A 26,947-nucleotide genomic window follows, 5' to 3' on the forward strand; every position below is an offset into this window, starting at 1 on the left:
TTCTGACCAAGTTGCATTGAGATTAGGCTAAAATTGTGACCTCTATTGTGTTCACAAGGTTTTTCTACTAATTGACCTAGTGACCTTATTATTGACCGCAGATGACCCAATATCGAACTTGACCTAGATTTTATAGAGATGACCATTCTGACCAAGTTGCATTGACGGACGGACGGACGGACGGACGGACGGACGGACGGACGGCGGACGAAGAGTGATCACAAAAGCTCACCTTGTCACTACGTGACAGGTGAGCTAAAAAACAATGAGTAACTATTTTTAACTTTATTTGTTCAATTAGATAAGTATAATGCAATTTGACTCAAACCCTGCACTACATGAACAATAAATTACTAATGCAATATCAAAAAAGATTAAGTAAAGATATACTATACACTGACACATTATATCATGCATATTAGGATACGGAAATTAAATGATATACAAAGTAAAATGATGTAACGGTAGGAATATTTAATTGATAACTCCATTTATTTGATAAATAACCCTTTTTCATTGGCAATATTGAGCACAAACACACTTCAAATTCAGCTATTATTTGTAAAGAGTAAGGAAATTCATGTCTGCTAAAATAAAAAGGTTACCTATTAGATTTTTTATTTACTATGTGAAAAGATGCTGAAAAATTAATCGACACATAGAGGTCTAACCTTAATAAGCATAATGAAAAAAGTGTAATGCTGTTATATACCAAATAAAAATACAATTGAACATGGATTCATTACTTTCTTTTCATATCTGCTTAATTACCAAGGGCGGACTTAATCTGAGTTTATCAGCATATCAACCGTGATAGGCATCAAAATGTCTTCACTTGTGGAACAGCAGCTATTTTATGTACAAATAGCAGTTATTGCATGTACGAATAGCAACGTTTATATGTATGTAAATAGTGAAGAAATATTGCCAATTCATAAGGTTTACTGTATAAGATAAGTGTTTCAATTTGACACAGGGCACTATTCACAAAACAGCTTAATTCATTTCTTAACTTAAGTTGATTCTTAAAATTTCATAGTTGTAAAGTAATGCATAACTGTTTATAACATAACACATGTGCATTCAATATGTCAATAGTGCATTTACGAAATTAGAAAAGTTTTTATATCATAGATCCACAGAGAAACTTAAATCAGGAAAGTGACTTAAGTTAGGAAATGCCTTAACATGTTTTATAAATAGCAGACCAGGTTATTTAATGTTGTTAAGCCTTATTATGATGGTATGGAATCATGAAATACGTACAATAATAGAAAAAGTGAATTCTTACTACAAATATACAATAAATTGCAAGAAAAGTTAATAACTGATACAGAATATATAGAAGCACTTTAATCAAATGGCAAGTCCAATCACAAGTAATCTTGAAACCAGTGAATTAATACAAGAATAAAATGTTAATGCAGTCTTAAAATAAAACAAGAGGGCCGTGGAGCCAAAGTCATCACTTGTGTTTTTCGTTTTTTGTCTTTAACTCGACAAATTCTTAATGTGCTTATTGTCCCTGGCGACATGTGTACCAATGTCCAAATGAATATCTTCAACGTTTTCTGAGCTTGAATATTTATTGAGCTATATTCAATCTTGCTCGTCGTAATGTAATTACTCGTTGCCGCTGACACCAAGAATATCTTATATTTCGAACAGCAGTTAGAAAATGAATGATTTTATATCTTCAACACTTAGTTAATAAGAATTGATTTTAATTATATATATTATAATAATAGTAATACAAATGTTGTTACGGTCACTTCATTTTAGCTTTCTTATAAAAGAAGTTGGAGAAGCAAGTTGCAGACTTCGTTGCTGCCTTACATAATACTTTACAATTTATTGAAGTAAAAAACGGATACATGTTCTCATGTTTTAGTGTTCTCTTGAATGTCTCTTATTTCATGCAAGTATTTAACTTTTTAATCAAACAACTGAATGCAATTTTGGTGTTCATTTTTGCTCAGAGCTTCTTAAATTATCAGAATCATTTATGCAACCTGAACAGTGAAGACTTGTGTGCAATAAAAAATTACAGGTAAAATATAAACGATTCTATCGAAACAATAATTATGATTAATCCTTTCTTTGGACAGATATAACAACAATGTTACATAAAACTCTGAAACAACATGAATATCAAATATGATGTTGTGTTTAATGCTTATACAAAATTTAGTATCACAACTGCTCCAATCACATGAAAAGTGTATTTTTCATTGCCTCCAAAAGATAACAAATTCACAACAAATATATAATTTATTTATCATCTGGTAATGGTAAATATTCCTCAATTTTATCATAAAGTTCTATTGCGAAAAGTGCCTATCATTAACTGTTGACACTTGCTCCCTCAAAGTTACGCCAAGTTCAGATATAAATAAGAAGATAAAATACAAGTTCCTTCATTTTCATTGCAAGTACAGAATAATGATTACACAAGAAGACGCTTATTAAAAAGTTGTAAAACTTGGTTCAGTATTGTGTATTTTCACAATCATTCAAGCATACATTTATAAAATGATCAAAGAAAACCACTAAAATGATTTAACTACGAGACAAAATGATCTATCAAAATGTTGATGTAAAAAAAGGTTGCTGAAACAACGGGCACTGATGCATCTGACACAATTATATCGGTAGTTGCATAAAAACAGATCATGCTATTACATATAGTGCTAATTATAGAGATAAATGTAACATCATATACAAGGGATTTGGCACTACTGTAAATAACTTGAAATCTGTGAGGCCCTTTTTATATATATATTTTTTTTTTAATAACCTTTTTTTTCGGGAGGTTTAATACATGTTTTCGCAAAGCCATGATGATGTAAATAGCTCACATATACACAATCTATTTTTGTAAATATTTCTAAGCAAAGTTTTAAATTTTTGAAGTGGTATGATCCAATATACATAAGCAAAAAAAACTTCACAAAATTTAAGCAATTTATAGTAGTAATAACATAGCATCAATGCATAAAAATAGTATAGTGTATATCGAGTATGTTGTTTCATACCAGAGGTCGAAATGTTCTGTTTAAAATGAAAATCCGTGGAAATAGTACCAGCAGGTACCAAAGGATATTAAATAAAGGTTTGGATACCTTCTGGTTAACCAAACCATATATCAATCACTACTGATTACAATTCTAATACTGGTAAAGCATTGTTGGAAACTCCCGGTGCACTATTATGCTCAGCTTTATGGGAAACACGATATCATGAAGAATTGATCAGGTAGATTCATTGGCCTATGGGACCTCTTCTGAATTTAAGCCAATGAAATTATGCTGTGGATTCTTTGTTTATTAGTGACATATGCCATGCATAACATCATGGTTAATCTTGAGGAGTTGAGCATTACTGATTTGTAACCTGCGATTTCATTGGAAGAAGAGTTTTCTACCTTACTTATGGATATTCATTGTCAATTTTCCGGCAGTACTACTTTAGTGTACCGGTAAACAGAATATTGTACCGGGATTTCCATCAACACTGTGATAGAAGCATCTCCCATTGTTATTTTGTTTTTTTTATTGATTGTCAACTCAAGAAGAAGTAATAATTTACAAAATGTGTAAAAAAATGGAAACTTTACTCATATAAAAAGCTTCTTTTTCATATTGAAAAATGCTTTAGCAATAAAAAAAAAAGATACAAACATTATTGTTAAACAACAAACAGGGACTTTACGAAGGTACTTTTTGTTTACAAAATTGTTCACAGCTAAAAATATAAGTTCGTCAAACTGTGTTTCCAACAAAGTAATATTTTAATCATTTATTTTCAATGGAAATTTAATGAATCATCACCTCTATATGAAACAAGCTCTAAAGAGAATATATCCTTAACCAAAGATGTAAAAAACAAGCATGAGCATTTTTAATAAATTCTGAAGAGATGATACATAAAAGCCTTGGTCAAAAGTGTTTTTGCACTATCATGATGTGTTCTGTACTCACTAATGTCTTGAGTGAGAGTGTGAGACGAAAATGGTAAAAATGTTATATGTGTACAAATAATCAGTTCTTCAATCAAACAGAATTCTTTGTCTAATAATATATTATAGATATTTTGAAAAAATTAAGAATTCAGTTTTTTGAGCATGAGTCCCCAACTCAGACTCAAAACATTAGTGAATACCATAACCCAGATAATTACAAGTATTTTGCATATAATCTATAAAGTCTTAGCCAGCCATATAAAAATCAACATTTTTTCACTTCTAAAGCAAACAGTGAGGGTCAATAAAACATTTTCTAAATTGAGATTATCAATGAATATTTCAGCTAATTGGGATTTTCATAATAAGTTTTCACACTTGAGAGAGCGTTGAACACCTTTCCATCTGGTGGGAAAATCATCTACAGTGTCTGTGTATGTGTACACTACAAAACGAAACAATACCTGAAAATAGAAAAAAAAGCATTCAAAAATACAAGTTTTTTAACAAAATTGATTGCATCACCTGTCGCTTTTGTCAATTCATGGGCCATTACTGTGGTGTAACAATGGCGATCAAACTTGTTATTAAACATAGTCAAGATATTATGGCAACCAGCATTCATGCTAAGTTTTGTTAAGATTGGAGAAGATTTGTCTAAGTTAGAGAATGGAAATGAAAGTGTAACCACCGACGATGATGACATACAACATTTCAAGGGTATAACAAATACCTCATCGAGAGTAATGAATCTTTGCATCTATCCGTTTTGCAATTTTTAACAAACAAAGGTACCAAGTGACATTTTGTTTAGTGGTAAAAACGATAATTCAAGGGCTGAATGCAACTTGATGTAAATTCATATAAAAATAGGAGTTTAAAACGTCTAAGGCTGAGAGCATATTATTTGGCATGACAACAATGCCATTAATAATGTAAATGAAACAAGAGCTGTCACAGTATGTGACGAATGCCCCCGAATGTGACATTGTATTATGAACAAGGCCAGTACATGAAAAGTTGATCTTGCCTTTACGTGTCAAATACATATGGGAAGTTATTTTAATTTGCCTCTGAACATAAAAAAATACCGCCCATAGTTGACAACCTACACTATTATGTCCTTATATTCAGCATTTCATTGTGAATAAACACCAAGTGTGACCTTGAACTTAGAGGTAGGGACATGGGTCTTGTACGTGACATGTCGTCTTGGTATGTCAAACACATGTGGCAAGTTATTTTAAAATCTGTCCATACAAGAGAAAGTTACAGCTTGGATGCGACAAACTATACTCTGTGTCCTTATATGCAGCATTCCATTGTAAATAAACACCAAGTGTGACCTTGAACTTAGAGGTAGGGACATGGGTCTTGCACGTGACACGTCGTCTTGGTATGTCAAATACATCTGGCAAGTCATTTTAAAATCTGTTAATACAAGAGAAAGTTACAGCCTGGACCCGACAACCTATACTCTATGTCCTTATATGCAGCATTCCATTGTGAATAAACACTAAGTGTGACCTTGACCTTAGAGGTAGGGACACAGGTCTTGCACGTGACACGTCATCTTGGTATGTGGAACACATGTGGCAAGTCATTTTAAAATCTGTCCATACAAGGGAAAGTTACAGCCCGAACACGACAACCTATACTCTATGTCCTTATATGCAGCACTCCATTGTGAATTAACACTAAGTGTGACCTTGACCTTAGAGGTAGGGACACAGGTCTTGCACGTGACACATCGTCTTGGTATGTGGACCACATGTGGCAAGTTATTTTAAAATCTGTCCATACAAGGGAAAGTTACAGCCCGGACACGAGTTATCAGACACACAGACGGACGGACGGACAGACAGACAGTGCGATTCTAATATGCCCACCTTCGGGGGGGGCATAAAAAAAAAAAAAAAGTATAAACATTACGTAAACTTCAAACTTTTCTTATTGAAAATCAGACACATTTCATGGAAGCAAAATAATACAGCAAAAGATACCATAATATTGCCTCATCTTATCAGTGAACTAAGGCCAAAATTATATATTGGTTCAGATACAGGAAGGCTTTTTTTAAAATATGTGTTCTAAGCCATATTCCATATAAAGCTTTAAAGGTCCTAAACAACATATTAAAGCACAAACTTAAAAAAATATTTTTTCTTATTTTATATCTTTTTTTACAAACTGACTTTAATATCAGTAGGGTCGGCACCTATTTCGTAGGTAGGGTCGGGTTACCAGAACCAAATATACTTCCTTTTTAGGCCTAAGAATATTACAATCGCTTTTTGGAATCAATATTTCTCAGGAATAATAATATCTTCAAAAGTGATGTTACTTATATAAGTTCATTCACAGCTTATTTGATTTTGTAAGCCAAGATTTCCAAGTGAAACTGTAACACTGATATAATATTGAACAGAAATTCTTGATGTAACGATATTTTGTTGTACACATGATGGTAGATGGTGTCTTTAAGTATGTTTAATTAAGCATTAAACTGCCAGACCTTCAGCTTCTAAAACTGCTTTTGACTACAAAAGATAGCAGAATTAATTTCCTCTCAATTTGAATACTTACCGGTAGACAATTTTTGAGATCAAGTTTCCTATGAATTCATTTGAATAGTTTAAAAAAAATAATCTCCTAACAGCATTTAACTAATTCAAAACCACTTATGCAATGCAACTTACATGGCGATAACTGGAGGCAGTTTTCATACTAGAACACATCCCTTCTTATTTTTGCTGCGCTTGGTCGTCTCTGGATTCTTCTTGTTGATCATTCGCACCAAGTCAAAAAAGATCTGAAATAAAAGAAACATGTTCTTTCCAAAAAAGGAGTTTAAATACAACCTCATGTTGCCATTTCAACTGTTATCATCTAATTGAATGATCTGAAACTGAATATTTGCATACAAGAAATTTAATTGCTACTAAAATCTTTGCATTGTTTTTTTAATATGACCAAATACTTAGACATTGCAGCCTTCAACCATTGCAAGTAAGACAAACTATAAAAGACTAAATAATCTCATGTATGTTTAGGGGTAACTTATAAATGCTCTGGGCCTATGATTACGAACAAGCCCTCTCTCAACCCTGAGCCCCGCCCTAGACTCAGAGAAGCACTTTTGTTAAATTACAAAGAATACATTTTATTTCATTTGTTTTACAAAAATAAATGTCATTATCGAATAGTTATTAAATCAAATTCAGCAATTTTTGTCATAAATATTCAACTAGCAGAAAAGTATCAATGAAATCAAAAATTCACAAATTTGCTTCCCGAGTCCAAATTCAGACTCGGGACTTTTCGTAATCTCGGCCCCTGGTGACCAAATTTTACTAAATTTCTATTTTTAGATACATCATTACCATTGGTAATTAAGATCACCATACTATTTTTGCATCCATGTTTCTTTGTCCATATGGACTTACATGAAGATTACCATATGTTGGTTTTCACAGCAGAAACCAGAAATGGGCCAGTATTTAGTATGGATCTTATCCTTTGACATGCCTCAGTGATTCCATTCAGCCTATTGGTCAGCTAAATATACAGGCCAATCAAAACACTTAGTTTTTAAGATTAAATTTAAGTTTAATCAAGTTGCTTATTGAATACGGCCACATGTGTTCATTTTGAAATGCCATAAGAACACACTCATACAATGTTTTGGTTGAGAAGCAGACAAAAAGACTACTACACCACAAATCCCCTCAGTATATCACAGTTTAATGAACGAATTGCAACATACCTCATTGACGTTTATTTTGGCCTTGGCGGATGTTTCCAGGAAACCACACATCTCGCTGTTGAAGCTGCGAGCCAGATTTGCCCCCTGGTCCTTACCAACGACCCTCTCATCCTCAAGGTCACACTTGTTGCCAACCAGAATCATGGGCACCTGTAGTGGTGAAGGTCAAAGTTATTAAAGAAGGTTAGGTCAAGTGGATAAATAATAAAAAGAGACTTATTATTAAATGAATGACTGATCCTGATCCTTGCTGACAACTCGCTCATTTTCACAATTTTTCAGCCAGAATCATGGGCAACTGATGTGGACAGAGTTCAAAGATCATTAATAAAATATAATTAATGCATTTTCTTCAGGATCAGTTCAGGCTTTCAATATCATCTTCCCGATGTACACATGTAGCCAATCAGGTCATTGAATAAGGTGAGATCATTCAAATGAATCATTTAAGAAATAGAATATGTGCAAGCAAGCTCCAGCCAAATCCTTCAAAAAATGAAGATCAAAGCATTTGAGCTACTTTTTGAATTTAAAACTTACTACTGATTAAGAATGGTACCACTTATCCAACTATGTCAGTGCAATCAGTTCTCCTTAAATTCCTGCACATTAGCCTTTTGTTTGTTTTTGTAAAAAAAGTGGTTAAAAATACCTGTATGCATAATCTTAAGCAGTTACCAAGTGAAAGATTTAGGTTTTAAGATTATTGCACCGCTACCAGCTGCACAGTGAAAGGCTTACCTAATATCCAAATGTTATTTCTGGGCCATTATTTAATGAATTCTTCAAGGGACTCCTTTTTTATAAGACTTAATTGGCAAAATATTTATTTTCATTTGCTCAAGGTTTTTCAATGGCGTAACAAACAATTTACAGCATAATAAAGCATATTCACTGTTATATGTTTTATATAACTGTTACCAAAAGCTCCTATCTAAAAGAGCTCTTATCAAACTTGATATGTAATCATTGTTACAAGCATGTTGTTCACATTTGAATATAAATTATTTTAAATAAGACCAAGCCTTACTCAGAAACCCAATTTTTCAAATGTTCCAAAAAATATTTTACTGTATTTCTCTGGTTTAAAGTTACTGGGAACTTATTGTAAGACCTGCTTTTTGTCAAATGTAAAGCAATTTTTATCATAAATTCTTTATTAGCAGAACATTTATATCAAAGAAAAGACTTGCTGTTCAATATGGATGACATGATATTTGAATATAAATAAGTACAGCAACACAGTTGTCTGAAATATCATTATATATACAGCAGATCACAACTGAATTTATTAAACTTCCAGAGTAGTAATGAGTTATAAGTTCACTACTATGACATTAACAGTTTTGTTAACGTTAAAAATGTACTGAACAAGCAGCCCATCCTCCCTAACTGATACAACCACTTATGATGGAGAATATGAATATGTTCTCATCTAAAATTCATCAAACATCAATATATGATGAACAGATTTAGTCATCTTTCCTAACAAAAGAGCATTTTCCCTATTCAAATACTGATTTTGGGCGGGGTGTAAAATTGAACACATACAAAGATGAATATAAACTTTATTTTTTTCCATAGGCAATAAATGGCAAACAGAGTATGTATCAGATTACATAAATTAGCAGTAAATAAACACACGATCTTCAAAGCATGACTGGTTTATTTTCAGCAATGAACCGTTAGGCCACATTACTGAATAGTTTGTTTGGCATTTCTGTCCCCACATTTTTAGGTAGGTTATTTTTCTCTTTTCTTATCACTTCCTAATCCCTAAGTTCTGTAATACAAAAAAATATATATAAAAAATAATACTGACAACCAGACAAGCTAAAAACAAATATTGGGTTGCGGGTAATTTGTGTGTGGGTTGGGAGCGCCAAACAAACTTTTGATTAATTGTGGTCCAACAGTTCGGTTTTGTTACAATATTATCACCAAAACTTACGATCAGAGTAATACTTAAAAATGAGACAAAGGTCTATTGATGCTCAGATACCATCATTTAAAACTCAGGAATGTAGTAAAAATGTGACAAAAACCATGGTTTGCCTAAAATTAAAATACCTGGCCATTCAAATATTGCCATTGTTTTTTGGTTTTTATATGCGATAATTATTTGAATTTTTTTTTACTTTCATGTTTTATGATCATTTAGTGAACATGTTTCTTTTAAATTGTCTTATGCAAACTACTTTTCATTTTAAGGAATAATTTAAACAAAAAAGTAGAACACAATCTTATCTTCTAAACTATTCTTTCTATTTCTATTTGAGTATCTTTCTTTCATTCATGTTAACTATGAACTTTCTTTACAATGCTGACAAAATATTTTAAAGTACCGACAAAAAAAGCAAGCTTAAATTCTAAATCAAACTCGAAATTATTATTTTTCTTTCACAAAAACCTTTTCAACTACACTAAAATATTTAAAATGTAATTTTTAAAATGAGTTAAAAAACGAGTTTTAAGAAAAAAAAGCTTACTGTACAAATTGCACATACAAGTAGCTTGACATTCTAAGTCCAAGTTACAAAACACAGCCATACAATTACTACCAAATTCAATACACAGTTAAATGAATTATAAACACATGATTAAATAACAAGTTAAAATTGACTAAAATGCCACAAGCACTATTCTCAAAGCTGAAGCAGAACTTCTATGGAAACTGTAGTGAGAGCGTAAGTCAAAACTATTTTTTAAGCTTTTAATGGTTAAATATTAATGGTAATTAAATAGTCAATAAAGTGCAATTTACATTAAGCAGAAAAACACATTTACATGAAATAAAAACGCTACTGAGCAAAACCATGATTATTTTTGACAATTTATTTCAAAACATGAAAATGAATCAAATAATTTGAAAAACGCCTATTGGGGAGATTCTGAATAAATAACAAAAAATAATAACTATTATTGGCACAAAAAATTACATGACACTGCGTAGTAAGGTACCCTTTTAGCTGACACAATATCAAACTATGTCAGAACTGACCATATTTAAATATGCCTTTGTCTACTACAAAGTGTAAAAAAGACCACATATGTGTATCTATTTAAATGTTAGGAGTTAAAAATTGTGATTACCTTTATCAGATTTTTAATAAAAGAATACTTGTTATACGTAAAATGTACTACAGCACATGGTGTATGTAACATGTTATACAGAACACATACTACAGCACATAGTATATGTAACATGTTATACAGAACACATACTACAGCACATAGTATATGTAACATGTTATACAGAACACATACTACAGCACACATGATATGCAACATGTTATACAGAACACATACTACAGCACATGGTATATGTAACATGTTATACAGAACACATACTACAGCACATAGTATATGCAACATGTTATACAGAACACATACTACAGCACATAGTATATGTAACATGTTATACAGAACACATACTACAGCACATAGTATATGTAACATGTTATACAGAACACATACTACAGCACATGGTATATGTAACATGTTATACAGAACACATACTACAGCACATAGTATATGTAACATGTTATACAGAACACATACTACAGCACATGGTATATGTAACATGTTATACAGAGCACATACTACAGCACATGGTGTATGCAACATGTTATACAGAGCACATACTCCAGCACATGGTGTATGTAACATGTTATACAGAGCACATACTACAGCACATGGTATATGTAACATGTTATACAGAACACATACTACAGCACATGGTGTATGTAACATGTTATACAGAACACATACTACAGCACATGGTGTATGTAACATGTTATACAGAACACATACTACAGCACATGATGTATGTAACATGTTATACAGAACATGTTATACAGAACATGTTATGCATTACATGCAAAACAGAACATGTACTACACATCATATAATACAGAACATGAATGAAAGAACAAGTTAAACCGTAAAGAGAATGATGAACAGAAAATAAAGTGAATCAGAAACCAGTTACAGAATGACTGGATTTACAAAGGGATAGAGGTATTTGAGTAATGCCAATTAGATTTAAACTAAGTACACAAATACTGCGTTAAATGGATCAACCTTGCTTTATCTGGTATACTGCCCCCCACCCCCAATCCAGCCCAATTCTACGATATACTACCAGAGCCCCGCCCAACACTTTCAATTACACCTTACACACAATCTTACTACCACTCTGAAAAAATGGTCATTACCATCTCTTCCATTAAAAGTGTTATAATTAAAACATTTTATTCTACTTGAAACTAACCTTACAGATCAATCTGGTAATTGTATGTTTAGATTTATTGACAATTTCGTGAATAATAACTACAATTTCAAGATCAAGTCCTGAATTACAAATTGGATACTAACATGACCATGCAAATAATTATTCTCTTTCAAACAATATAATAATAATAATAGTGATAATGAACATCCAACTACACAAGATATCCATACGTAATGAATAAAAGCAAAAACAGTCAGAACTTTATTTTACATCTCCGTTTATCTTTTATATGGCGGAGAACAGCGTCAGAAATCAGTTAACAACCAACACATCCTGCAGGTGATGTTTCCTTCTACACAGCATTTGATTTGGACCCTACAAATACAAACAATTCATACATTTCAATTTTTAATGAATTATAATATTCTATCAACAGTTTTGTAATTGTCTCACAAAAGGAACTGGACTAGAACATTTATAAGCAAGATAACGCAATTTGTTATCTTTAATATGTGATGTTCTCACTAGCATTTAAGTATAAAATAACCATCATGGGCCGTAACTATAATATGTCAAAGTATAATCACTAATGAAGAATACTCTATTTATATTCCCTATATTTACATGCAAATGAATGCATTTCTAAACACTGGGATTAACCTCGGTCATTCATGTAAACCTTTAACAGCAGATTTCACTTTACAGACATTCTTCCTTGGACAGAATATATATCACTAAATTATTCCTAATATGAAATTTAAGTCTAAGGTCGATATTTTGGTGGAAATGAGTTTTTCCTTATTAATATATCCATGCAGTTTAATTTATTACGATTCAAGCAGTTATTTTTCTTTGATTAAGGATTCAAACAGGATGAAAAACAGAGTTTTACATGAAAGCATTTTATTTTAAAGAATCCGGAAGAGGACCATCCAACAAAACAATCCTGTGAATTCGTTTGCAATTGGCCAATTGGCCCAGTGGTTAAGGAAGAATAGAAGTTATGAGGAAAATGTTGACAACAGACAGTCCCCTATCACAACACTTCACCTTGAGCACTTCGTGCTCTGGTGAGCTAAAAACAAAGAAGGCTTTAAAAGTGGACCTGCCATTTAAATATACCCACCACTAAAAAGGCGAGCGTCAAGCATGTTAAAGCATCACACAACAGCATCCAGAGGAGCTAGAATTGCCTGGCCGCTTTCTGTTGCCTGGCTCTTTCTTGTTGATCATCCTAACTAGGTCATTGAATATCTGAAGGAAAAACGTAGTGTTACATGTGATTATCTGAAGTATATCATTGAACTTATGAAGAGCAATTATCAGAGTATGGTCATGGAATGTCGAATGTCTACAGAGAAAGCATGGGGAAAGTCATTTTACATCTAAAGAGAAAGCATGTAGTTTCGTGTGACTATCTAAACTGAGTCTTTGAATATCTGAATGGAAAGTAATGGGTATCATGTGGTCATCTGAACCAGGTCACTGAATATATGGTGTCTGAAGAAAAAGGTGATATACTGAATCAGGTCACTGAACATCTTAAATACTACATTACATGATTATTTGAACAATTTCAATGTTTATCGGTGCATCATGTGATTATCTGAACTGAGTCATTGAATGTCTAAAAAGAAAGAATTGGATATCATATTTTTATCTGAACTGAGTCATTGAATACCTGAAGGATAAAAATTGGATATAATGTTATTATCTGAACTTGGTCAATGAATACCTAAAGAATAAGAATGGGTTATAATGTGACAATCAGTTTTTCAGAACTGGGTCATTGAATATAAAGAATAAGAATTGGAAATCATGCTATTATCTGAACTGGGTCATGGAATATCTAAACAAAAATAAATGGTACAATATGATTATCTGAACTGGGTCATTGAATATCTGAAGAATAAGGTACAATATGATTATCTGAACTGGGTCATTGAATATCTGAAGAATAAGGTACAATATGATTATCTGAACTGGGTCATTGAATATCTGAAGAATAAGGTACAATATGATTATCTGAACTGGGTCATTGAATATCTGAAGAATAAGGTACAATATGATTATCTGAACTAGGTCATTGAATATCTGAAGAATAAGGTACAATATGATTATCTGAACTGGGTCATTGAATATCTGAAGAATAAGGTACAATATGATTATCTGAACTGGGTCATTGAATATCTGAAGAATAAGGTACAATATGATTATCTGAACTAGGTCATTGAATATCTGAAGAATAAGGTACAATATGATTATCTGAACTGGGTCATTGAATATCTGAAGAATAAGGTACAATATGATTATCTGAACTGGGTCATTGAATATCTTAAGAATAAGGTACAATATGATTATCTGAACTAGGTCATTGAATATCTGAAGAATAAGGTACAATATGATTATCTGAACTGGGTCATTGAATATCTTAAGAATAAGGTACAATATGATTATCTGAACTAGGTCATTGAATATCTGAAGAATAAGGTAAAATATGATTATCTGAACTGGGTCATTGAATATCTTAAGAATAAGGTACAATATGATTATTTGAACTAGGTCATTGAATATCTGAAGAATAATGTAAAATATGATTATCTGAACTGGGCCATTGAATATTGAAGAGAAAGCATGAGGTAGGTCTTTGAATATCTAAAGAGAGATGATTGGTGTATCATGTGATTATCTGAGTGAACAAAGTCATTTAATATTTAAAAAGAAAGCATGTTTTTGGTGTTTTTCTGAACTAGGTCATTGATTATCTGAAGAGAAAGCACAGTGGTCCAAGAGAGTGAAGTGTATCATACGATTATCTTAACATGGTAATTGAACATCTGAAGAGCAAGTATAGTTTAGTATGTTTATACAATGGTGCAATACAGCCACATTCCACTCTGCTAACGTCATATCATAACAAAGCAATATAAAAGGGCTATTAGTACTATGTTTTGATCTGGAAGGTCAAATTCGACTCGAGTGGATTTCTCAAATTCAGATTTCACTGTTAAGCTCAGTGAAATCAAAATCTGCAAACGTATACATAAGTGAAAATAAATATGAAATTCCTGATAAACACTTAGTACTAATAACCCTTTATTCAACAATACATAAATCATTTAATGTCTTTTTATGGTGCAGTATTTTGTTTTTTGAAGTCATTTCAAAGGTCAGCAAGTATACTTGTAATGAAATGTCGTCAGATGAGTGGAATATGGCAGTTTTGCATTTGAGTGGAATAATATACATCTGTATTTTGGGTTATGTTTTGCATGTGGATTATTTATGGGTATCTAATACAGCTATTCTCCACTCTGCTATTGTTACTTCATAATGGTGCAATGGAGCCATACTCCAGTCTGATATTGTCACATCATAATGGTTCAACACTATCATATTCCACAAGCATTCTCAACCAAACCTAGCCTGAAGACTCACCTCATTAACATTTATTTTCGCCTTTGCAGATGTCTCAAGGAAGGCACTGGCCCACTGCACAGATAGACTCTGGCCCTGGTCCTTGCCTACGACCCTCTCATCCTCAAGGTCACACTTGTTGCCAACCAGAATCATAGGGACCTGTGGGAGCAAAGTTCAAGGTCATTGAATAAAAGAGGTACATTTTTTGGTTTGATTTACGAAAGGAGGTTCAGTTTTCAATAGAAACCCTTTATTGTTCATGACATCAGTTGCTGATATGAGGTCATTTATGATACCAGAAGTCAAGTTTATTTATAAGAATAAATAGAAAGTACCTATTAATAGCTAAAACTTGAAAATATGATGATGCACAAGATTTCTTGATGCACAATGTCGAGTCTTCTTGATAAATAAGTAATTTTGATGTTTCATTAACCTAGAAGAGTGTATTTGAAATTGATGTAAAATCCTCTATGGACTTTGAACAAGCTGACACATTTTTGATCGAAAAAATAGTGAATTCTTGTCGATTCATGTTCTTAACTGATTTTTTTTAATTTTACATATTTCGGTATTTATATTGTTGTTCATAAGGCCTAAAAAAAAAAAAATTGTTTGGTTAGGGTTACATCCTTAAAAAAAATAGGTAGGGTAGGTAGGCTTTTTTTTTTTTTTTTTTTTTTTTTTTATTAGGTTTTATATAAGAATATAATTTTCATCATTGGAGAATGGTGTTAAAGCTATCTTCTGTACAAGCATTTAAGGTTTAAACTTAATATTAAAAAGCAATTAAAAAAAACGAAATTTTTTTTTTTTTTAGTTTTTCATTTTTTTTCAAACTGACTATAAAAACGGTAGGGTTGGCGCCTATTCCGTAGGTAGGGTCGGGTAACCCGAACCAAATGTATTTTTTTTTAGGCCTAATTGTTCTTTTGGTTCATGTACTATAGTACTTCAAAAAACATCTTGCAAAAAGATAATGAATCCAATACCAAACTTATTTCCTTATAAGTTATATGCCAATGAAAAAGAATCGTTTATGATATTTGATACATGTACAGCATTTGCATAAATATTGTACCAGAGAAGAGAACGTAACCATAATATAATGATAACAATTACATAAATATATGTGATACAATATATTCCAAGCACATGCTTATATATTATGTCCTTTATAGTGATAAAATAATTTTGTACTTTTCTTTCGATTAAATGTTGATAAGAAATGTTAACAACTAAATAAGAATTTAAAGGCCCTGTTTCGTTTATTTCAAGTCTGTATGTAACAATAAATAATATATCGCAATCAATTTTTTCATTAAGATATTATGCCAATATCATGAATTTCACCGAACAATATTTGTTAATTCAAAAAAGCATTGTCTTCACGGATGTGAATGACCTCGCAGGGCTGAAACTGTTATGGCAATTGGTTCTGGGGCTTTAGGCCATAAAATCTGGGGTCAAGAAGCACAAGAAGCTAACCTGGCTTTTTAGAATCCCGCACAAGGGCTCTCCTGGCTTCAATTGTGAAGCATATGGGAGTGTCAATACTAACAACATATAAAGTAACTACCAAAAGAAACCATTTAACTTTTTTAGTCAGCAATTTTTCTTATTCATTTTTTTTTTAAATTTATTTGGTCCCTGTAACTGAGGTCCCTAGATTAGATCCGCGAAAATCTGCAGATAAATCACTTTCTTGGTCTTTACAGTGAAATACAAAAGATACGTTTAAAAGTAATTAAAATGGAAATGAGCATACAATACTATACAAGCAAGTTAAATGATAATCCTTATTATGATGATAATCCTTAAACATAATAAATGTTCATAAATGGTTAGTGTTATGATCCCAGGCGACAAAAAGCTAAACCAGTTTCCAAGAAACAAATATCACAACAAAATAAAACAACACAAAGAAACAGAAGAGTCATTCAAAGAGACCACCACTTTACACAAAACATTTCTCGGGGATATATATCATTTAACGCAAACTTAAATAAGGTATATTGTAATTATACTAATACAGTATATAAATCTATAAATCTAGAGGTTTATCGTGAATACGATACATTTTTGATCTTCTGGTCTATTTCTACATGTACACAATCATATCAAAACTGACTGGCATTCTCGATATCTATGAATATGTTTTCTAGTACACTTAGTCTATATATAACTGAATAAAAATTGGACCTTTTTTGTCTTTTTGTATATTTAATCTGTACATTGTACTACAAGTAGTAAAATGTTTTAGTAATAACTCTGGTTTACACACCCAACTTCAGAAATAATTAGTATTAATTAAAGAAAAACACTTATTAAAATTGGCTAGGCCTGACACCTAGTTTTAAATCCACTTGTTTCAGAAGCTTAATATTCTACCTCCTTCCAAGCCAGAATATCTACAATGAACTTGTCCCCACTTAATAATCCAACCTAATTGCTTCCTAATATTTCTAAGAAATACACAAGGACTGTCACAGTAAGTGAATGCCCCCCCCCCCATCTGCAATTCAGTTCAATAGATTATGGAATGACTCAAATGACTACATTCAGGAAGAGCTATTATAAACTTATAAACATGATTCAACTCGTGATTTTGACCTTTGAGGTAGGGTCATGAGTCTTGCACGTGACATATCACCTTTAGTACCATTTTTGTTTTAATATTCCTCCTTTTACAAAGTTACAGCCTGGACATTGAAAACCGGACAGAGCGATTTTAATATGCCTACTTTTGGGAGGCATAGCACTTTGATGTCATCTGGCCAATGCAATAAAGCCTTCAAGTGCCATCTGGTCAAATAATGTCCATTGCTGTCCGGTCAAAACATTCATATGAGGTCTATAGTCAAAGAAATAATGTTCATTGTCATCCGGTCAAAGCAAAAATGCCTATTGCCTTTTTTGGCAAAACAATAATGCCCATTTTATGGTCAAAATAATTGTGCCTATTGTCTGGTCAAAGCATAACGCACATTGTCGTCAGGTCGAAACAATTGTGCCCACTATTTGTGAAAGCAATTATGCCAATTGCCTGGTGATAACAACTGAGCCCATTTTCTAATTGAAGCAATAATGCCCAAAAGCAAAATGGTCCCTTGATTTAATGTCTGGTAAATAAATTCTGTTGACTAGCCTAATGGGTCACAAGGATTTTTTTTACGTGACTTCAAAGGGGTTATATGAGTCACCACAGGTCACAACTGATGTAAACAAACAAGTAAGAGACGTTTATTTCTAAATGACTTTTTTGACTGAAAAGAAATGAAAATATTTCTTAGCATATAAAAGACTATGCTTTTACATGTGTGAAACATTTAAGCTTTGCGTGTATTTTAATGATGCAATCCTTGGCCAAAATTTCAGCATTGCAGCATTCTAAATATTTCCATATCTTTTTTGTCAAGAAGGATATAGAAATTAACGTCACTTACTTGGTTGTGACCCGTGGTGACTCATGCGAGAACCCCTTTGAAGTCATGTGATTCCTCACCCTGCTAACTCGACAAGAGGATTCAAATACTAATGTCAAGCCCTACCAATGGACACACTGTCAATTTCTATTAAAACTACCAAAAAAAGAGGTTTCTAAATGATAGACTAAGAGTGCAACAAGAAGCAACAAAACAGCTGTGCACTACAGAATACGACAAATTGCTATTCACCTTTTTGTTGTAGTTCGAGTTTGTTGAAAAGTAATCACAATCTTCCGGCGTTCATCACGCTTAAAAAGGGCGTCTTTCACAGAAAAAGTAAATGTAGCGATACTGTTGAATGAAGAATACTTTATTTTGTAAATATGAAAAGAAAGTGAATGTATACTCGTTTACGGTGGAATTGTGAGTTCCGTTTGCTTGAATGATATACATGCTACATGTTCTTGTGCATGTATACATGTTAAAGAGTTGAAATGATAACATATACCAATATGATGTTAGTTTAATAAAAAAATAAAATCATTCTGTATTACAAATACTATCTGACCAAACGTCAGTATAGATCTAAGATAATAAAAAACTTTCTAAGGCGGCAATGAAATTCATTAGTAGAGTTGTGAAAATAATAATAGAAAAATCAATGTTAACCTATATCAAACATATACATGTAAATCATAATATGAGATCAATTGAATAAGGTCCTCCAGATTTTTATCATAAATGTAAATAGAATGAATAACAAAGGTAATAAGAAATTTGCAAATATATATCACCATTTAACTTTTCACTGTAACATAATGGAATAGTGTTCTTTTCATTATAGTAATTTTTCGGGCAAACTATGGGATATTAGCAAAATTTTTTTTATGAATATTTTGTGTGTCGAGTGGAAAACAAGGCATGAAATCATATACACAGTAATAACGAAAGCTTGGATATGAAATGCTTAGACATACATGTACACAGGGTGAGAAAGCACCATTACAGAAATCATGAGACAATAACACGTTGAAAATCAAACATAAGTTGGCATTCATAACTTCATCACACTTCAATCTCATTTAAAAATGGGCAATTTTCATCCTTTTTGTTCATACAAAAAGTCATTATGGTGCAGTATTCATACAAAGAATGTTAAATAGGTTTAGTTCATTATTGATGTACATATGACATGTCATCAAATCATGCATTTTTCATTTATTTTGTAATATCCAATCAATGGAACCCCACACCCCTCCTTTCTTGATACATTCCTGATAATTAATACATCTACATATTTGTAAGACTTGTAGTTCAATCATTAAGTGAACGCCAACATTTATCTTTTTTTTCAGTGAAAAAATGGACATTAATCTATAATCAATAAAACAGGAGTTATGGGTATTGCTATACATGAGCAAATTGCCTCGGGCAACATATTTACCAAGTTTCATTTGAATATCTAATTCATTTAATTATGGCCAAATTTAAAGTACACATCATTAAAAATGCAGAGACTTCTTTTCTTTAAAAAAATCAGATAAGCTTAAAATAAAAAACACACAAATAATAACAAAAAAAAAGCTTTTAATTCAGCCCACCATAATTTACTTTACTAAACAAAAAACATTCACCAGAAAATTGACTGCACTACAATTACAAAGTTAAAGAAATGCAAATCATATTCCCAGTTTGCACAGGAAAACAATCCCCCCCCCCAAAAAAAAATCCCATGTACAAATTTAAATGTTATTAAAATATAAGCAACCACTGCTATTTCATTAAGGCATTGAGGCAGGGATGTGATTGACCTGGCTGCTTAAGGTCTGAAACCATTTTGGTAATGGATTTTGGGTGGCACTTTAGGCTGCAAATTTGGGTTTAGTACCCTTTCTTAGAAGCATATCTGGCTTAAAGTAGCCCTTTTAATGGCGGCTCACCTGACTTGATATTTGAAGCAAACTTGAGTGTCAATACTAACAAGAAATAAAGTAACGACCCAAAGCAGTTCACTATTTTATAATCATTTTACAAAAGAGAGAATAAAATCGCATCCCTGTTCAAGTCTTTGTCAACCACAGAAACAGCTTAATGACACACTATTTCTGATTAAATGTGAAGTCTGGAAAACTGACAATAATGTTATAAAAATTCCATTGTTGTAAAATTATGAGTACATGCAAGATAAATCTGATTCATTTATAGTTTATTGCCAGACGTACAGGTAAGCTATGAAAGCTTCAATGGCAACTAGTTGTACAGAAAAAACCCAAATTAAATGTGTAACAAACCTATTTCTGTGGTTTATTTTTTAATCCTGCCTAAAGGCTTATAAGTTGAGCACAAACCTCATCTGTGTCTTTAACTCGCAGAATCTGCTCTCGTAAATCTTGAAGATCATTAAACGTTGACTGTGCAGTGATTGAGTAAACTAGCAAAAAACCCTGGCCGTTCTTCATGTACAGATCTCTCATTGCTGTGAATTGTTCCTGGAATGATAATATTACATAATGTCGGTATTTAAAGGCACTATTTCAAAGGTTGTGAAATGCCATTTTAATTAAAATACTTCTTTTAGAATGTAATGTTTCGGCAAATCATTACAAGTTCTGATGGCTGGAACCCTACATAACAAATGATGATATATGCTTTATATTGCCTTTAAAGTCCACTAATTTGAAAAGCATTTATTTAGTAACATGATTAGCAAAAGACTTTTGCATGATTGGTTCCTTGACATTAGTATGTGATGTTACCAATGTTTTGAATTAATGTTAAAATGTCCATCAGCTTATGTTCAAGTCCTTGTGGGCGAGTGGAAATGGAATATTTTTTTTATTTTTTTTCTTCACTATCCCCGTTTGGATTGGCTCCCCACTACAACCAGTTCTAATATACTTAAATTGTTTGTTTTTTTTCAACAATTTCTATATCAAAGTGTAAAACAATTATAACATTAGTGTTTTCAGATGCATTACCGGGAAAACTCATTTTAGGTGCCAAAATATGAGGGACATGCACTCATGTATACTAAGTTGAAGTTCAGATTCATGGACATAAAGTGTCATTCAATCAAAACTACAGAAAACTTGAGTTACGTCTCATTGAGGCGGAACTTTTTAAAATGTTTCTTCCTGGTTTCAACAGTATTCAGATATTTTATGAATGAACATTATTTAAATTTAGGATTGAGGGGGAAGCCAAAAGCTTGTATGAAACCTCTTTCCTAGGTTTCAACACCAATAAGTGTAACAGTAAAACATACAGTTTATAATTCATGTTTATATTATTATTCATGCTGCCATCTTGCAATAACGTCATTATATATTTTTGATATATAACTAGTGCAATAACTATCAAAAAAGTGAAACGTTTAGTCTTTCATTAATAGCATTAATATGGCCGTCCTTTAAAGCAATGTTTTATGTATTTTAATAATTATATAAATAAAATAATACATATATAAAATCATTAATTTGGATAAAATCATCTGGACATAATCATTTATATTACTATATGTAATATTTATAATAATATGAGTGATTATATCCAAATTAATTATCAAATTAGCCTACAGCAGAAATTCACTGATCAAAGAGATCCTGCCCAACAGTGCTATTATTATTTCAGAACAAACTGACATGAGCCCATATTATTTCAGAACAAACTGACATGACCCATATTATTTCAGAACAAACTGACATGAGCCCATATTATTTCAGAACAAACTGACATGAGCCCATATTATTTCAGAACAAACCGACGAGCCCATATTATTTCAGAACAAACTGACATGAGCCCATATTATTTCAGAACAAACCGACGAGCCCATATTATTTCAGAACAAACTGACATGAGCCCATATTATTTCAGAACAAACTGACATGAGCCCATATTATTTCAGAACAAACTGACATGAGCCCATATTATTTCAGAACAAACTGACATGAGCCCATATTATTTCAGAACAAACTGACATGAGCCCATATTATTTCAGAACAAACTGACATGAGCCCATATTATTTCAGAACAAACTGACATGAGCCCATATTATTTCAGAACAAACTGACATGAGCTCATATTCACTAACATCTAGAGTTAGAGTTTGAAATTCATGACTCAGCACTTCATACTTGAACTTTGTAAAATTACACACGGAATAGCACTTTTATCAAATTACAAACACTCATCTTCATAAAGTTATATGTGAAAAATTGTACAATTTCAAATAGTAATGAAATTCAGCAAAATTTGACTATTCATCCACAAAAATCAACTAGAAGGAGAGTTACAATGAATGAACAGTTAAGTCACTTGAGTCTAAACTCAATGTTAAGACTGTTTGTAATCATTGCCCTTAGACTCAAGATGTAATTGAAGGTGAATATTGGTCCGCAACCTCTACTAACATATAAACAAGAGCCGTCGTAAGACAGCACGCTCTACTACGCCGCTTTGACTTAGAATACAATAACGATGTAATAATACCAAGTTTGGTCTCTTTATGTCAAACCTAACTAAAATTATTCGATACATAAGGTGACTTTGATGCTACCCTCCCACCAGCCCGCCCAAACAATGACGCAAGTCATTCAAACATCTTGATTTCCCATTATTAAAAAGTGGTTAAGAATAAACAAATATGCCTTTCAAAGGAAGTTTAATATCAAGGGCCATAATTTGTATTTAGGCTTAAAACGGAGTTATGTTTCTTGTTGTTAGATTGTCGTAAATAATTTTGAATTTTATTCAGTGCATTTAATGAACGGTATAGAAGGTTTTTTATTAAAATCCCAACTTGCCCTTAACTTTTACTTGCCTAAAACTTTAACCCAAGTCAATCAGGGGCCATAACTTGTAATAAGGATATGGAGTTATGTAAACTCATTGGGTGATGGTCCTGAACAATTCTGTGAAGTATTAAGTCAATTCAATGAAGGGTATATAAGTTATTAAACAATATCCCAACCCGCCCTAAAACTTTAACCTAAGTTCCATAGTCAATCAGGGGCCATAATTTGTATAAAAGATAATATGGAGTTATCTAACCTCATTATGTGATGGCTCTGAACATCTGTGTGAAGTATTAAGTCAATTGAATGAATGGTATTGGAGTTTTAAGTGAAAATCCCAACTTGCCCAAAAACTTTAACCTGCCCTAAAACTTTAACCTAAGTCAATCAGGGGCCATAACTTGTATTTAGGGTAATATGTAGTTATGTAACCTCATTGTGTGATGGTCCTGAACAACTGTGTGAAGTATTAAGTCAATTGAACAAAGGATATAGAAGTTATTAATAAATATTCCAACTTGCCCTAAAACTCTAACCTAAGTTCCATAGTCAATCAGGGGCCATAATCTGTGTAAAGAATACTATTGAGTTATCTAACCTCATCATGTGATGGCCCTTAACAACTGTGTGAAGTATTAAGTTAATTGAATGTAGGGTATTGGACTTATAGTGAAAATCCCAACTTGCCCTAAAACTTTAACCAGACGACGACGCTGGGGCGAGTAGTATCTATAGCCTACCTATTCTTCGAATAATCGAGCTAAAAATCTACACATGATTTTCTTCATCTTTCAAAATGTCAAGTTTTACATTGAAATAAACAGTTTAATACACAGTAAACTGTTTTTATGGTTTACAAAGTAATTAAAGTTTAAGTAATAACTTATTTTACTCACTATTTTTCGAATAAATCCATAAATAAGTAATTTTTTATGTACATATCAGACTCTTACCGTTCCGGCTGTGTCGAGAATTTCCAACATGCACTGTTGCCCATCCACCTCTACTTGCTGCAAAGAAACAATCTCATTTCATTAAAATTGAGTGTCTTTAAAGGTTTACATTTGACATCATTGTTAGGTATACACAATGGGCTGATTGTTTAGAATTTCATTTTTTATGTACCACTTTAATAACAACATAGTTGTTAACTTTTAAAGGTTAAAAAATTAATGTTGTGCCAATGTATTTAAAGTTAAACTTATTCAGTTGAAACATTTGTCTAAAAATGATAAAAGACAAATGTATCCATTAAATTTCCAGAGCAGTAGCGATTTGAAAATTGACAGCGATGACATTAACAAGAATGTTAATTTTAACATAGTTCTGAACAATCGGTCCATTTTTTTACACTACTTTTTATAACAATGGATTCTAATAGCTATTTCTTAAGTCTGTGCAAAAAGACCCTGACTTAGTCAATGAAATGAATGTGATTTCCAACAATTGAAATAAATAATTGCACTTAAAATAAATTGTGCAGGAAATTATGTTCAATAGTTAAAATCTTTCTTAACTCGTAATATTAATATATCACCAAATTATCAACAACATTGCATTAAAGATTACCTTTCGATAACTGTCCTCTATAGTTGGGTCATATTTTTCTACAAATATTCCTTGCACAAACTGTACCGTCTGAAACAAACCAAATACAAGGTTCATTTTTTTTAAAGGAATTATTCAATAATTCAAATGATTCACTGTTATTGCATAGAAATAGGATTTAGGAATAAAAACAAATAATTGAAACTCCTTAGGCCACACAAGAATGTTTCTTTGATCCGATTTACCAGAACACCTATTTTAATAAAATTACAAGAAAGTAATCTTATAATAAATCATGATTTTTTTTTTCCAATAAAAGGGAAGACAATCAAAAAAATAATTTAATCTCTCACTTGAGAGTGGAGTTAGGGTTATAACCATTCATCATTATATCTGCAAAATCTATGACTTAAAAGTTTCAAAAAAGAGCCTGCTTAAGTTTTACTTTAAGAAAATGAATTTGACTTCATTTTGCTTACAGCTCATATATTCTACTATCAAAATATAAATTTAACTATGTGACAGTGCAGTCTTTTGACCATTTAAGGTTTTCAATGCTTACAAGAACAAAGAGTGACAGGATTCAAGTATATTTTAAAGATTTAACACCAAAATTTATATAAATTATTGGTGGTAAAGGAAAATTCAACATCTCCCTTGTCCCTACCAATGCAGACTTCCCGACACCACCACTACCAAGCACCACAAGTTTGTACTCCCTCATTTTCAGCCTTGATTATCTGAAAAACATCAATAAATAAATACATCTACAGCATACGTTGTCTCAGTGACACTTGACTTAATTTTATATGAAGACTGGTTACATGGTATTTTAAGTATTTGAACAAAATAACACTTCTTCACCCGCCATTTTCATTTGTCTTGATCAGGGGGATAGCTGAGTGGTAAGTGTATCCAATTCTTTATCAGAATAAATCAGGTTTAATACCCTAAAACTTATTATTTAAAGAACACACCTTGAGGCTTGACATTTTTAACCAGCTTTCATGAGTAATTCGAACCTCATAGCATGTTCATTATAGTCAGGGTACGAATCATTTTTAGGGCAATTCAAGAGCAAATGCAGGGAAGCATATGGAAGCTTAAATTAATCATAACTTAACTACCGGAAACTAAATAAGATATATTATCCTTCGACAATCAACTCGATTGTCAAATTTAACCCCACCCACACACAATTTTATTACTCATATTTTTCCATCACAGAACAGGCAATTTGTAGTCCGAATTGATATAAGATCTACATAATTTAATAAACAATAGCACAACATAAATAAGTTGAGTTTTATAAGTGATTTTACCTAAATTTAATTAAAATATTGTTCACTTCCCAGTTGATCGGATTGTTGTGTGTAATGGCTGCTAGTGACGTCAGACCCAATTAAGTGTTACTATATTTGGAAATTGGCGAGCGCACCTGCTAAAGGCGTGCTTGAAGAAAGGTAAACCGGTTTAATTTAAAATAATAAAATCATACACAGTGATCTCCCTCGCAACCCAATAACTACTTTGAATTCATATGAAATATATATATATATATATATGTTGGTTCCAACTGAGGACAATCGTATTGTTTGGCACATGAAGTTGGCCCTCATATGTTAACATAGCGTAAAATTTCAATAATGAAACCTTTGGGCTTCTCGTTATGTATATAATGGTGATTAAATGTTCAAACCAAGGAAGGCTATGCATTTACATAATGATATGTGCTTAAATTTTGATAGTTGGTTGGTTTGCTTATTTTCTCAATACATTGTAAAACCAATGTTTATG

General features: G+C 32.0%; 1 protein-coding gene across 2 annotated transcripts; it reads right to left on the reverse strand.

Annotated features, from left to right (window-relative positions):
• Window positions 1-273: 273 nt before the first annotated feature.
• LOC128216415 (ras-related protein Rap-1b) lies at window positions 274-26,584 on the reverse strand. Of its 2 annotated transcripts, none has more exons than XM_052922976.1 (8): window positions 26,473-26,584; window positions 25,818-25,890; window positions 25,172-25,240; window positions 24,556-24,612; window positions 21,158-21,298; window positions 7,728-7,877; window positions 6,661-6,773; window positions 274-4,425 (listed from the first exon to the last, which is right to left on the reverse strand). In XM_052922976.1, exons 2-7 carry the CDS (start codon window positions 25,872-25,874, stop codon window positions 6,684-6,686), a joined length of 564 nt encoding a protein of 187 aa, XP_052778936.1. In that variant the 5' UTR covers window positions 25,875-25,890; window positions 26,473-26,584; the 3' UTR covers window positions 274-4,425; window positions 6,661-6,683. The 2 variants fall into 2 exon arrangements, with proteins under 2 accessions (XP_052778936.1, XP_052778935.1); XM_052922975.1 differs by lacking the exons at window positions 274-4,425; window positions 6,661-6,773; window positions 7,728-7,877 and adding exons at window positions 9,280-12,336; window positions 13,088-13,215; window positions 15,400-15,540.
• Window positions 26,585-26,947: the final 363 nt, after the last annotated feature.

The sequence above is a fragment of the Mya arenaria genome, chromosome 14, assembly GCF_026914265.1.
Source record: "Mya arenaria isolate MELC-2E11 chromosome 14, ASM2691426v1".
Taxonomy (NCBI): domain Eukaryota; kingdom Metazoa; phylum Mollusca; class Bivalvia; order Myida; family Myidae; genus Mya; species Mya arenaria.